The sequence below is a fragment of the Cariama cristata genome, unplaced genomic scaffold (assembly GCF_000690535.1).
Source record: "Cariama cristata isolate BGI_N322 unplaced genomic scaffold, ASM69053v1 scaffold19488, whole genome shotgun sequence".
In the NCBI taxonomy this organism is placed as follows: Eukaryota; Metazoa; Chordata; class Aves; order Cariamiformes; family Cariamidae; genus Cariama; species Cariama cristata.
In genome coordinates this window covers 1,367-16,510 of record NW_009629620.1, presented here as the reverse complement: position 1 = coordinate 16,510, position 15,144 = coordinate 1,367, and the positions used below count along the sequence as shown (strand labels likewise).

The window sequence follows — 15,144 nt, the reverse complement described above, 5'->3', positions numbered from 1 at the left end:
CATAATGATTCTATGATCCTATGATTCTAAGTATACGTTTGAGATCACAAGTGTTCCATGTCTAAATTTAAAGAAACATTGAATACATTTGAACTGAGTTCATAACAAGCAAAAGTTTTGTATTTTCACAGAACAAACTGCTAATTGCACATCCTTCCAATAATTTTCTTTAATTACTTTAGGTCACACTGGATTTCTTTTTCTTCTTTCCTAGGCCCTCAAAGAAAAGGATGACCTCAGAAGTCAACTTCTCTCTGCTATACACCAAATAGAAAACCTTCGGAAAGAACTGAACGATGTGCTTACAAAGAGAGCCCAGCAGGAAGAACTCCTCCACTGCAAAGAGGTGAAACTGAATGAAATGAAGTCTCACCAGGTATCTCTTGAAGAAGAGATCAAAGAAGTTCAAGGTACTGTATGTAAATTGGAGAATGAGTTGAAAAAGCAAGTCTTTCTACAAAATCAAATGCAAGCTGAAAAGGAACACTTGGAGACAGAACTTGCAACTAGTAACTTGATCCACAAAAAAGATCAAGAAAGACTCTTAGAAATGCAAGCAGATGTAAAAAACTTAAGCTCTGTGCGTGTGGAACTAACAAACAGAATAGCAGAAGAGGAGAAAGTCAAAAAGCAATTGCATAAGAGCCTCTCGGATCTCCAAAAACAGCATTTTCAGGAATCTAAGCATGAAGAGATGACTTCAGCAAACAGGCAGCTGAAGATGGAAAGAGAAATTCACCAACAGGAGCTGGCAGATCTTAGATCAGAGTTACAAAATGTTAAAATCAAACATGAACAAGACATTCAAGAGCTCATGAAACTCCTTAAACAAGAAAAGGATGATGCAGAGGCTCAGATTAGAGTGCTAAAGGTACTTATTCTAAAGAATTCCAATGCCACTTTTTTTTTACCTATTGAGTGATGAAGGTAGAAAAGCATGGGCTTTAAAATATTTAACACATTTAACACACATTTTATTGCAGGTTATCATAAAAGGTTAACGTTCAGGATAAAAAATGTAACATTAACAGTTTTAGGTCAGATGCTTTTCTTAGTTCAAAAGTAGTGAAATAGGTATGCCTGATCAGAACAGGAGGAGATACGTGAGGCTGTAGTGTTTTAATATGATTTGATCCTTTCTTCTGCAACTGTTATTTTTGCAATTATTGTCACAACTCTTAAAGAACTTGCAGTATTTCAGGGATGATGCAATGTTGTAAATGTTTAAATGCAGAAATACTGTCACTGTATCTGGAAACACTTTCAGAATGTGAAGAGTGATAACACTGGTTAAGGTTAATTTTGATAGTTCTTTCTATTGTGAAGTTTTTTAGAATTTCTAGTTTCTGTACAGTTTCTCAGAAAGGTCTCTTCTCTATCTTCGTATAGTAAATGATGAAATATAGCATTTTATTAATGAAGAAACAAGTTAATGTATTTAGCTTACATCATTTGCTCCTGACTCAAGGCTGTTGCATTGGAAAGAAAACGAGCATTTTAGTGGCTTTAAATGGTCTGAATAAAATTGAAAAGTGAAGTTGAAGTGGTCTAAACTGCACAATTAACTGTCAAAAGTTGTATATAAGCTATACATCACACTTTTATTGAAGCAATTTCGATTACAAGGTTAAATATATATGTAAGATAGTATTCTGTATGTCCTAATAATAATAATTTGTACGTTCATATTAATGGAGGCAATAGTTTTCCAGATAGGTTGTAAATTACCAAGATATTTTGAGTATACTTCTGAAGCACTATAAATATGCTTCCCACCTCAGTCCCATCAAATAAAAAATTTGCTCATGTCAAAATTCTACCAATTTAACCATAAAAAGCTATAAAATCCTTAATCAAAGCATAAGTGATTCATGATCTACTTCATCATAAGTAATATGAGCATGTTTTTTCCCTTTCTCTTCTCACAAATACGCAACTAGTTAAAAATGCATTTTTTCCACGTTTTTGCAGTTATGAATTGACGTTGACAATGACATTGAAATTAAGACTGTACATGTATTATCAAGGGGAGAGAAGGAAAGTGTATTCTGGATGATAGTAATCAAAAAATGAGTTGATTGTGACTATGTGTTCCTCTTCTATGGAAAGGTCAATCTTATAGTAAGGGCCTTGATATTGGTACTGATTGTTGTATCTAAATATGAAAAAAATTCACTCCCTTCTTTCATTTACAGTGCCGTGACTTTCCCAGAATCCCTAATCTACACACTTTTTTTTTTTTCACAGCTTTGTTTCTCTGAAACAGAGAAGAGCATAGGGCTTGAGGGAGATAAATTTTGTAAGATATTAGGGTAGGTAACTAGTACACAAAATGATAATGCGCAACATTCTCTTGATTCAAGACTAAAAGTGCAACAAAATAAATAATCGTATCCATCTGTAGGAAGATCTGATGAGAACATGTCATCAGGCAAGTGATTTGGTTACTTTTTGTCTGAACTTGTCATTACATTTCAATTGGGTTTCACTTTTATGGACATGCTTTTCTTCCAAATTAAGGTAAACTTAGCATGCATTTTATCAAATTGTATTTAAATATTGCAGGTTTAGGGAAATCCAACGGAAAGTTTTTTTACCTATTATACTTTTTTAAATTTTTTTTCAGGCTGGTAAGTTTTTGCACCCAGTAACCAATTGTCTTTTACAGTAATAATCTTGACCTTATTTATGCATCAGCCTCATCCAACCTTTGTAATTGCTTTTGGGAAAGAATATACATAACCCTATCCAAAGGTTGTTAATGTTAAAGTCTTAAAAATAAAGGTCAATTGGGAGTGACTTGAGGAATAAAGGGAAATTTAACACATTTATTAAGACCTAAAGTCTTAAACTTAACTAGAGGAGGAATTTTGATGAGTTACTTCTAGGGAATCAAGGGTGCAGAGGCCTGTGTTTACAGGACCTACCGTGAATAGATTGTAAAAAGATGTGACTTTTAATCCTTACTGTTCTTCCCTCTCTTGCCTCCTCTGTGTAACACTTTCTTCTTCACTCTTGTCTGGCTTTCTGTAGTGCTGCACTGGATTGGAAAATTATAAGGTCGTTAAGGATTTTCTGGGGTAATAGAGGAGGTACCATAGGAATGTTGTATGTTGCAGTAGAACTGGAGAAGGGCATAGAATTTTGTATGAGATGTCAGTGTTGAGAAGGATCTTACTGTCTCAGTACTGAGATTCTGGTGCTTAAGCTTTTAATTCTGTTTCTGCTAGAGCATCCTCAGTGACACCCAGCCAATGTCTCTATAATGTCTTTCTTTTTTTTTTAATTTAAAATTATAGAGAAACTAGGCATAGTAAATTAAGTGGTTTGCTAAGTGATCCCCAACCAGCTCTGAATTTGTCCCCTAATTTTGTTACATGCCGTCATTTGCTTTAAAAACATCCTTGTTCTTTTTAGAATAATGAAATACAAAATGTACTCATGCCTGACAGTACTTTCAAGTATTAATCTTTAATGTAAGATTATATATAGAGAGATGTATCTATACACACAAAATTGTGTATATATATGTATTCTTTTTGAATTGTTTGCTATACATATACCAAGTGGGTGTAGTTCTTTTTTTGCTGAAGACTATCAAATGTGAAAAGTGGCTTCAATCCAGATCAATTAAATTATGGTTGCAGCTGCCTTGTCCATACTGGAAATTAATAAAAATTAACTTTCTCCATTGCATCTCAAAGGTAAGTGAGGAATTTGGTTCTTGGATTGTCTCCATCTGCATAGATGTTATAATACAATTACCTTTAGTAGGAACTGAAAAGTTGATTTTATAAGCATAATCACACAAAATATTTTAGGTATTGCAGGCATGTCTTTGTGTCCATGAGTCTGTGGACTTAGGACACCAACGTTCTTTACCAAAATTGTCCTTTGGAGGAGTTTTTGTAACCTGTTAGCTCTGGTGTCTAAATTAACTCGTAAAACTTCTCTTCTTACCCTTCTTCCCCATAAAAATTATATTTATAGTGTAATTGGGAGAATAGAATTTTTACTTTTCCTTAGGAAGGAATTTTCTCTGCAGGTTTATTTTTGTGTGTAACTACATGCCACAATTCATCTAATATGATGCTGGTTTTGAGTAATATGTATTTTACTTCTTTGTTTTGTGTATTTTTTTTGCATTTTCTAGATATTCTGGAGAATTTCTCAAATCTGTCAGTTTCAATCTGTTCTCTTTTCCACTGTGAACCAATATACTTTATTCATTCACCGGTTTAGGGCTTTCAAGGCCCTTAAATGTTTTCTTTGTTTTTCTCTAATGCTGTTCATTGCAAACCCACACAATACTAGAAATTAAAAAATAACAAATCTTTGCAGTTATTTCCTTGCAGATATAAATTTAATATTAGGTTCTAAAATGAAATGATAGTTTTAGACTTTCTGATTCCAAATTATTTCAGTAATGGAAAAGTTGCATAAATACTGAGCTTCTTAAGGTGATGTAAGCTGATGAGTATAGCAGAGTTGGAATGCAGAATCTGAGACTTCTATTTACTAATTTTAAAACACTGTATGGTTCCACAACTCTATGATACATGTTTTCCATGTTCAGATAGGTGATTGCACTTAATATAACTTAAATGTAAAAAATTAAATAGAATTATCCTTCCACAGATTTGAAACTCTGCAATCTGGGAATGTTTTAAAGTAACCCATATAGTGACTTTATAATCTATTTTCCCATTACCATCAGATAGAACTTTTAAAAGAGAAAAACATAGTCAAGACTCAATGTCGACAACTGGAGAAGATAAAAATTGAGTGTGATAAATTAACAGAAGAATTAACCCAAAATGAAGAAGAAAATATAAAACTCAGGCGGAAGTGTGAGTTTGCAAAACAGGAACTGGAGAAAAAGGTAAACTTACCTGGTTTTAACCATGATTTGTCAGTCACTTTGCCGATAAATACCTAAAATAAATGATGATTTATAGAAATAGATGCTAAACTTTAAACACAATAAGTACATGTACAGATTAAAGAATATATACAGTCATACTGTAGTACACAGTTTCTATATAAATCAAAGAAGGCAAAAGTACTTTGGCTGAGTCATGAATTGTATCCCTCCAAAGATTTGCTAATACTATTTAGGAGTAGAAATATAAATCCTATTTCTAATATAGGTAACTAACAAATGTTTAACCAAACACTTCTAGTTTTCTTCAGATTTTCTTAAAGTTGCAGGGCAGTTATGAACAATTTAGAGCTGATTTGAAGTAGATAATTTCTTTTGCTGTGCTTACATTACCTCTAAATAACTTGATGAAAGTTATTTTCTGCTTGAATATTTAAAACACAGCAAGTTTTTAAAGAAATTCACATCCCTTTCTTATACTGGCATTGCAGTTCAAGAGATGGATGCTGTCTGCCAGCCATTCTTGTTGCCTAGTGTTCTGGTTATTAGTATTTACTATCAAATATTAATTTGCAGTCTCACAACCTGAAGTTGTCAGCCTTTCTTTTTAAAAAACTCGTGATAAATAGAGAGTTGCTGAAGAATCTTATTTTGTAACTCCTCTTTCTGCTTTCTTGACTTCTTTTTTTCATGATTGGTTCCACAACATTGCTTTTTAATATGTTTTTCTTAACATGAATGTGTTTTACATTGTGCTGGTTTTATATCATAAATTTCTCTTCTTGCAAGATTGTGATTTCAGATAAGTATTTCTGTACATGGATGAAGTTTTACTTTCTCCAGTGTAAAGCACATACCTGTCAATATTTGATTAACTCATATTAAGACAACATTGAAAATTATTGTTTCTAATATTTGAAAAATTTTATTTCCTAGATTAAAATTCAAGAAAACAACAAAAAAAATGTACATCCTGCAGGAAATCGGTTATAAATTTTTCATGATAGCCTCATTTAAAAAAAAAAGGGTATTTTAGCCTCTAGCTGGAAGGTTCTTGCTCTTTTATTTCAATTTAGTAATTTCTCATCCTTGTGAAAAGAATTTTTTTTATATAGGCATTTATATTAATGGGGTACGAGAGGTTTGTTCATTCATTTCACATGGACTGCTGAATACTCATCAGATAATTCTTCATTGGCTCAATAGTTTCAAACTATTTAAATCTGGTAAGAGGCCCATGGATATTGTAGATTCTTCGTGGCTTTTCAGGTTTTTCAATGTAATTTCCATCTCCTATTTTGTTATTACAAATGAAGTGCACAACATCACTTAGGTATTGAGCTTCAAATCTAATGGGTTTATTTTGAATGTTGGCAAAGTGATTGTCTGGAAATAGTATTAGCTCCTTTTGTCATACTCTTTATATTTTCAGCATATACTGACTGTCTGTCAGTCAGTATGCTGTGATACTAGCCCTGAGAGAAAAATGTTGAGGTGGGTGTTCTGAGGTTTGTTTGGTTTGGCTTGATTTTTTTTTTTTGAAGGCATGGAATGAGAAAGTCTTAAACCTGTCATTTCTCCTAAACTAACAGGAAGTTCTTTAAAAGCTCAACTTGTCAGACTAATAAAAAGTACCTCAAATGAAAATTCAAAATGTGTTTTTTCTAGCTTGGGATTTTAGCGCTATAATGTCTATTATTAAGGAAATATGTTTGTAGGAGTGTTATGTAGTATTCTGCAGTCAGTTGTAAACTAGCTCCAACCTTACCCAATAGTAGGAAGATACACTTTTTGGACTGAGATGAGCTTTTATCTCTAAGCTGAAAAAGAATGGAGAAGCTTTTAAGCGCACAATCCTGTGGTCTCAACCTTTGAAGGTAAATGCAGGTGGAGAGTTCTACTTGATTGTGTTTATCAGTTAACTTAAGAGAATATTTACTATTGTGGTTTTATTGTGGATTGTCAGAAGGGGTGTTAGGATAGGAGAAATTATAATATTACCTCTTGAGAAATCTCATACTAGCTGTCATATGGTGGTATTGCGGAAGCCTATTGTGTTACAAAAGAATTCTCTCTTTTCCTTTTCCACACTTTTTATACTTTTAATGTCATTCTGTCCTTAGTGCCAATACTAATTCAAAGAAACATAGCTATTATAGATAGCTTGGATTTAATTTTTTTTTAATGAAAGGTGAAGGGGCAGAGAATAATGGTAAAATTTTCTGTTTCTTTTCTTTTCCTTCTGTGTGCTTCTGAGTCATTAGTGACTTCATTTCTCCTGTAGGCACTGAAAGTAGAATGTTGAGGAATGTTGGCAAATAGGAAATCAAGCAGATGAAAAATAAAGGAAAAAATTTTGAGTTATATATTCTCTTTTAGTCACAGTCTTTGGGAGTGAACTTATGGCATGTGATGGACTGCATTCAGTGAATAAAGAAATAGCATAGAATATGGAAGCATATGTAATGCAATCTTATCTTCAGAATACTGATCTAGATCAGAACTGCTATTTCAACTCCCATATGGGTAGTGCAGAAATACTGGAACCTGTGCATATTAAAAATTCTTGTGATTCCTTCAGTTTGAAATAACTTCTCTTTAACTCAAGTATTTTTGTATGAATTAAGTGGAAAAAAATCAGGCTGCTTATCAGGTACGGCTTTTTCACATTTAAAGGTCACCTATATTAAAAACTACCTATTTTGCTAATAGATGTAACAGCTGTGTGCATATATGTATACAATCTCCTGAAAGGAGATTTTAATGAGGTGAGTGTCAGTATTTACTGTCAAGTAACAAGTGATAAGACAAGAAGAAATGGCCTAAAGTTGCAGCAGGGGAGATTTAGGTTGGATATTAGGAAGAATTTCTTCACCAAGAGGGTTGTCAAGCATTGGAACAGGCAGCCCAGGGAAGTGGTGGAGTCACCGTCTCTGGAGGCATATAAAAGGCGTGTAGGTGTGGTGCTTAGGGACATGGTTTAGTGGTGAACTTGGCAGTGTTAGGCTAATGGTTGGACTCGATGATCATAAGGGTCTTTTCCAACCTAAATGATTCCATGATTCTGTATGTATCCCATTCACAGAACTTATATGTTAGAAATTACCTAGCTCCACTGTGATGTCTCATGAGAGCAGTGTATGAAGATTTCTAATAGAATCATAGAATCAAAGAATCATTATGGTTCGAAGAGACCTCAAAGATCATCAAGTCCAACCGTATACCTGATGCCACCCTGTCCACTAAACCATGTCTTGAAGTGCCACATCTAAACATTTTTTGAACATCTCCAGGGACGATGACTCCACCACCTCCCTGGGGAGCCCGTTCCAATGCCTAACTACTCTAACAGTGAAGAAGTTCTTTCTAATGTCAAGCCTGAACCTCCCCTGGCGCAACTTGAGACCATTTCCTCTCGTCCTATTGCTAATTACCGGGGAGAAGAGCCCAACCCCCACCTCACTACAACCTCCTTTCAGGTAGTTGTAGAGGGCGATCAGGTCTCCCCTCAGCCTCCTCTTCTCCAGACTAAACAACCCCAGCTCCCTCAGCCGCTCCTCATAAGGCTTTTTCTCCAGGCCCTTCACCAGCCTTGTTGCCCTTCTCTGAACACGCTTCAGCAGCTCAATGTCCTTCTTATAGTGAGGGGCCCAAAACTGGACACAGTATTCGAGGTGTGGCCTCACCAACGCAGAGTACAAAGGGATGATCACTTCCCTAGTCCTGCTGGCCACACTGTTTCTGATACAGGCCAGGATGTTGTTGGCCTTCTTGGCCACCTGGGCACACTGCCGGCTCATGTTCAGCTGAATAAATTCAGTTTAAACAATTGCACCTTGTCATTGCAGAAGTCCATAATTAATACATTTTCAAAATTATTGTTCTTGCTTTTCTTGCCTTTCTCAGTGTACTTGCACATACTGAAGTGTGCCTGTTGAAGTGTTTACCCTTTGCTGCATTACATCCTCCTGATCTCAGCTGCAGACAGATGTGAACCGATTTAACTTCTCACAAGATACTTTTGTTATATTAGTTATAATCCATAATTCAATGTATTGTATAACAAAACTGCTGCTGGGTTCAGTTTGACACGGTGGCTCTGTCATAGATATGAAGGAAGAGAATGTGAATTGTAAAAAGATACATAACATTTAATGATCTTTCTGACATTGAATGATAACATAAAATGCTTTCCTCAGTGCCAGTCACTGTCCTATGAGATATTCTTTGAATACTTTTCCTTTGAGAGCACACTGTCTGCCAATACAGGTTTCTTTCAGGTATCTTTTTTGGTAATGACAGAGATTAGATGCCTGTAACTAGTTTAGGGCAAAAGATAATAAGGGCAGTATTTGTTGTGGGCTTTCTTTCTGCTCATGAAAAAGAGTTTTATAATAGAATGTCTGGTTTTGATTCTCTGAATAGGCTCTATGATTGTTGGATTTGGTAGCAGTTTCTTCATAACTGATTTACAGGAGAGTAGAGAATCAAGAGAGGAACTTATGAGTACTATTAGAAGGTATTATTTTCCATGGCAAGGAACTGAACTCAGTGCATGAGTGACTATAGTGTGATTATAAGATTGAAAGATATATTGCTAATGATGTATGTTATATTATTAATGCACTTCAGGATAAACAGATCAGCAATGAAGATGATCATTTGAGAAGGATGGATGAGGCCAGACTGCAGTTTAAGGATCAGCTGCGCCACTTAGAAATGGAACAGGAATCCATTCTTACCATGATAGGAAGTGAAATTGATGCTGCTTGTGAAATTTGTTCTCGGGACTCCATGGAGAAATTCAAAGTAATTCTAAGTTTTAAGTATGCCACAGATTTTGTTATTTTCTTAATGAATGTTTGTAGCAAAATTTGTACGCATTGTTATCACCTGTCTCTTAACTGATATAGATAATTTAAGGACAATAGGATTATGGATATTTTGCTGGTACACATGTACATTGCTAGGTATTAGAATGGGATACTATGAAGATCTGCCCATGCATTAATCGTTACTGCTTTCTTTTGCCAGTTTTTTTTGTAAGAAATAGTTCTCCTTCTGTTTGCTTGTGTGAAAGGACCTTACATCTGCCAGAATTTTGAGGCAGGTTTTCCTAGGCCACCTCCTTAGAGGTGGGAAGTCCCCAAGAAAGACCTAAAAAGCTTTTAAAATTGGGGGGAAGTGAAAGAAAGGCTTTATTAAAAATTCATTTAGATGCTTTGTTTTATAAATAGAGAAGTAAATGCTGGAAGTGAAAAGAGTTTATAACCTCCTCTTTTTGTGGAGCAGGTCCTTGTATTCAGAAAACTCAGACTCAAAGTTTCAGGAAACTTGTAGCTTGCTGTAACTTGCCCCCCCCCCCCCTTTTACTTTTTCTCCTGCAAGCCTTGTCTGCCATTAGCTTTTTTCCTCAGTGTTCTCATTTGCTCCCCAGGGACAGAACCCTCTCTTCCTCCCTCCAGATGTTTCTGCATGACTAATCCGTTTAAATTGACATTGTACACAGCTGAGAATAAAGAAAACAGACAGTCCAACTCAGCTTGTTGCCATACTCACTGGCAGTATGGGTACTTCTATCACAAGTGCTTGACCTGGTGACTTTTTAGTCTTAGCTGTAACCATAGACTACTCTCTGATTACACCATTTTTGTCTTGCTATTTAAGCAGAGCATACTTTCTACTCTGCAGTTCCTGGTCACATTCTGTATCCTTACAGATAAGTCTTTTTTTATTAAGTCTTTGTGATCTGCTATAGTTGCCAGATTCTTGATCATTGAACCATGCCTTCTTGGACTTGCGTCCCACTTCCTACAGAGTTTTTTGTCTTCTGGGTAAAGTTTTGCTGATCCCTGTTTTCACAGTTCTCCTTATTGATCCCCTTTAATTGTTTATCGCTGGAAAACTTAAAACAGATTTAAACCTGAATTTTTGACTAGACAGCTAATATGAAAACAAATGTTACACAGTTCTGTGGTGCCTGGTCTGAACTTTTTTTTTAAAAAGGTAAGAAGTTTCTTTTGTTATATTGTTCCTCGACTCAATACTTTAGGTATTGCCAAGGTTTCTAAAGGTTTTCAGCCAAGTTCTTTGCTTCAAGAAGTTGCCACTGCAACTGAGGTGAGCAATGAGGAATTTAATGGATAAATACTTGTATTCAGAGAACTTAAATGCCAGACTTAATCTTCCCTGATGAAAAATGTACTGGATTTTTCTATAATCACCATGTACTGGTGTTCTAAGCAAAGAACTCCACATATATGGTTCAGATTTGTTTTTCCAGTCAGTCTTTTGTTATAAGTCTTGTGCTTGCAAGCATAACTGCACAAGTCATGCTTAAACTATAAATTGAATACTGCCTTCTTTGAACGCGGTTGCACAGAATGAGGTTTGCTGCCATGGAAGTCACAACTTTCAGGTATGCATTGCTTTGTGAAGTCACGGTCAATATGCCAAGTAAATAATTTCTTTACAGCTGTGTCTTTATGTGAGGATAATTTTCATGTAAAACGTATGTATGTATGTAATTAGTTAGTGCTGTTTGGGCACCTGTGGTCTCAGTGTAGTTAATAAAGCCCATATAAATACCTCTTAAAGAAATACGCTAGTTACAAAAATTATTGGACCAGGACTAAAACTACATAAAGACTCGCTGAATTGCAAAATGTGGTAAATTAAAAACAAGCAAACTAACAAACCCTCAACAAAACTTTTAAATGAGAGAAAGGCACAGTGTAGTAATCATGGGATCAGACCACATGAGATAAAGGATGAGCTGGACATAAGCTTAATAGTTCACTTGATTTTAAATACATTTCAGTTGAGAGAGCTGTGTATGAGGCTTCTTTTCTTCCCCTTGTGTATCAACTCAATGTGGGGAGGAAAAAAAAAGATCCATTATCACTAACTTTAATAAGTAATGTAGAAAACATGTATAGAAGTACCTTTAAAACAAGTTTAACATAGTTCAGTTTGAATGCAGAAAAAAGACATACCATGTTTTCTGATTGTATGATGTATTAATGAAGCATTCCAGCACAAGTTTTTCTTCTTTCTATCCACTTAATGAAGATTACAATTTTCTTTTTATGCCTATCAAATATTCAAAGCAAGTGATTTGTCTTTTTCATGAAAACACTAAGACCATCATCGTGAAATATAATTTAAAGATTCTGGGCAGTTGTCCTTTTTTACTTTTTGATAAGACATTTATCATGTTGCACATAGCATTTCTGTAGATATACTGTTAACAGTTCAATGACTAACAACAATTGGTTCTGCTACTTCTGGTTTATGTGCAGCCACTGTTATGGAAGGAAAGTGTGGAGGAAATGAATGGTTGAAATTCATTTGGAGGAAAAAAACAACTGAATGACTTTGAAGTTGGCCTTTTCTTAAGAAATAGCGATTTTAAAGTAGAGTCTGAATGTATTATTTTGAAATATATTATCAGATTTTAAAAAAGGGACATACAGTTTCAAACTGACAATATACACCTTGATGCAGAGATATATTCTGGGCTTGTTCGAAACGCATCATTGTAGTGATTCTTAGAAAACCATACAGATTCAGAATACAACTTACTATCATTGCAACTTAAGTTGCACCTTTAAACAAAATTTGTATTAGTGAGTTTGCGTAATTTCTTTTAAATGTGACTAAGTTTTGGGTAAGTAGTTCTATTAAACCATTTACAGATTTCCAGGCTGGATTTTTAGCAAAGAATACTTATTTGATGAATTTTCAGTAAGCAAGAAAGACTCTTTGTCCTTTCCTTGTCCAATTCCTGGGTTTATACCTATTTCTTTCTCCCCTACTATTTCATAGGCAATATCACTTACACCAACAGTGCTGAATGATCCTCATCGCTGGTTAGCAGAAACAAAGGTAATAGTCAAACCTCCTGAAATTTTACTGAATAAGCTAATATCCAACATTTATAATCATTCAGTTGAACATGTGTTTGAAAAGACACTTCAAGGGGAAAAGGAAAAATACAAAAGCATTCGCTTGGCAATAATTCTGATATTCCTAGACTGTTATTTCAACTGATGGAATAATTTTCCAAATTTTGCTATCTACAAGAAATAGCTGTCTGTATAGCAAAATAAATAGCAATGCTGTTTTTTTAAAAAAAATGCATTGAAGTAACTGCAGTGATAGCTTTTAGATCGGGTTCAATTATTTTCAGACAAGAAAAACATGAGAACATAATCAGCAGATTAAGTTTCTCTTACAGGGTTATAACAAGGGAAGAAATTGTTTTAAATAGGGCTGTTACTTATTAAATCTAAAGGATATTAGATTGGATTAGTGAAAAATTAACTATTTTCCTTCCCCCTTTGTTTGAAGCTTTTGAATCCTATAATGTGGGTGCATACATGCTTGAAAACGTCCACGTTGATGACTGGTAACTTTTGACCCTTGCCTTTCATTTTGCAGCTTTCCTCCTGCTCCCCCAACTGACACACACAAACACATTTCTTATCCAGTATCTTTTAAAAGGAGTAAGTTTCTCATAATAAAGGTAGACCACAAGAAACACTAGAAGACATGCATTTTTTTTGATTCCTGTAAAAAGAGCAAAGCCACAGGAAGACTGACGTAAAGAAAAAGTGCAACTGTTTGCATATAAGATAGTTTAGGGTTATTGATGATGTATGGTCTATGTAAGACTTGTAGACCAAGAAAGACTGCCACTATAGATAGCAGAGATAAGATTGGAATCAAAGGAGAAATGTTATGCAGGAAGTATTTTCTTCATTTAAAAAAGTGACACTGACATACTATTAAAAGATCTTTCAAAGAGCATCTAATAATAATTTGCATACATTTCTCACCTAAGTTTCTTTAACTACTAGAGGAAAGTCTAGAATGAATGACCACTTAAAATCCCTCCTTTTTTTTTGTTTTGTTTTAAATATGTAGTGTGAAAGTATTCTCTTCTACCACTTCTAGAGTTACTATATTGACCATGACCTATCTTATCTATGAGCTCACTTTTCTTTTTCCCCTGCATGAACCTTAAATAGTAACTTTTGCTCACCAGAGATGATTGATGTCACTTTTTTTAGAATGGATAAATGCTTTAGATTCCATCAACATGGAATAGAGAGAAAGGTATTCTGAAAAGAAGGAGTATCTCTTGGTGTCTATGTATACACTAATTCAATGTGAATTTCTATACCTAACAAATTGATGCTCCTGATTAAAAAAAAAGTATATTAAAAAAAAAAATTCTGTGTATTGCTTCTTCACATACAATTATCAGCCGAAATATGTCCGTCTTTTGAGACTCTTTGAAGATCAACATATGTCCTGTTACTATATGTGAATATCCCCTTTTATTATTATTATTCAGTAATGGGTACAAATGAGTAGTCTGTGACTGCAAAGAAAGTTTGACCAGTTAACATGTATGTTCTCTTGTTTTGATTAGAATTCTTTACTTTTTTTTGTCCCATTTTTTTAATGTAGACTAAGCTTCAGTGGCTGTGTGAGGAGGTAAAGGAGAGAGAAAGTAAGGAAAAAACCCTGCGGTGCTACTTACTGCAGAGCCGAGAACAGCTCAAGCACTTTACACAGATGAAGGAAGCTGAACATCAGTCTCTCTTTAAACAGTTAAAAAAGCAAGAAAAGCTTTTGGAAGAAGTTCACAGGGAAAAAAGAGGTATGTTGCTGGTTACATTTTTGTTAATAAAAGGGAGAAAGAATTTTTTTAAATTCTGCTAATTGTAATTCCTATGGCACATTCAGATGTATTTTATCAACTAAATTCTAATTTGGTAATGCGCTAGTGATAACCAAAAAACCAGTTTTTTTGTTTTCCCTTGCTGACAAAAAAGGCAAATATAATTAACTATGTTTCAACCCAGTAGAACGGTTGTATAACACATGAGTTTGCAACATGGGCAGAGGATATAGAGTTATTTTTCAGCTGTACCATCTGAGACATTTCATGACCTGGGCAAAGAGGAATTATACAAGAGTGTGAGGCAACATTGGTAATGCTGCTTTTATCTGTCAAAAAGAAAGAGACCAAAGCAGTCCTAAGTGCTGTGCAGTTACTCCCTTCTGCTTAAATTGTATGTACAAAGAACTTTGGCAAATTTTCTTCTCATCCCTTCTTCTGTATTGCAAAATGAAGACAAGCTTTGGTTCTAATTAAAATAAATAACATTATATATGGAATACTACATAAGCATAGTTTTCTCCCTCTCTTGGCATGTAATTCTTACTCTGGGGTAAGGTGTGCCAGGCTT

At 34.7% G+C, this 15,144-nt stretch overlaps 1 protein-coding gene across 1 annotated transcript; it reads left to right on the top strand.

Annotated features, from left to right (window-relative positions):
* Window positions 1–214: 214 nt before the first annotated feature.
* LOC104156921 (centrosomal protein of 128 kDa-like) lies at window positions 215–14,552 on the top strand (the record flags this gene model as incomplete). The annotated part of the gene is made up of 5 exons (XM_009705243.1): window positions 215–871; window positions 4,718–4,882; window positions 9,515–9,691; window positions 12,710–12,769; window positions 14,360–14,552. Coding segments are annotated over 5 exons (1,252 nt in total), but the record flags the coding sequence as incomplete, so codon positions are not given.
* Window positions 14,553–15,144: the final 592 nt, after the last annotated feature.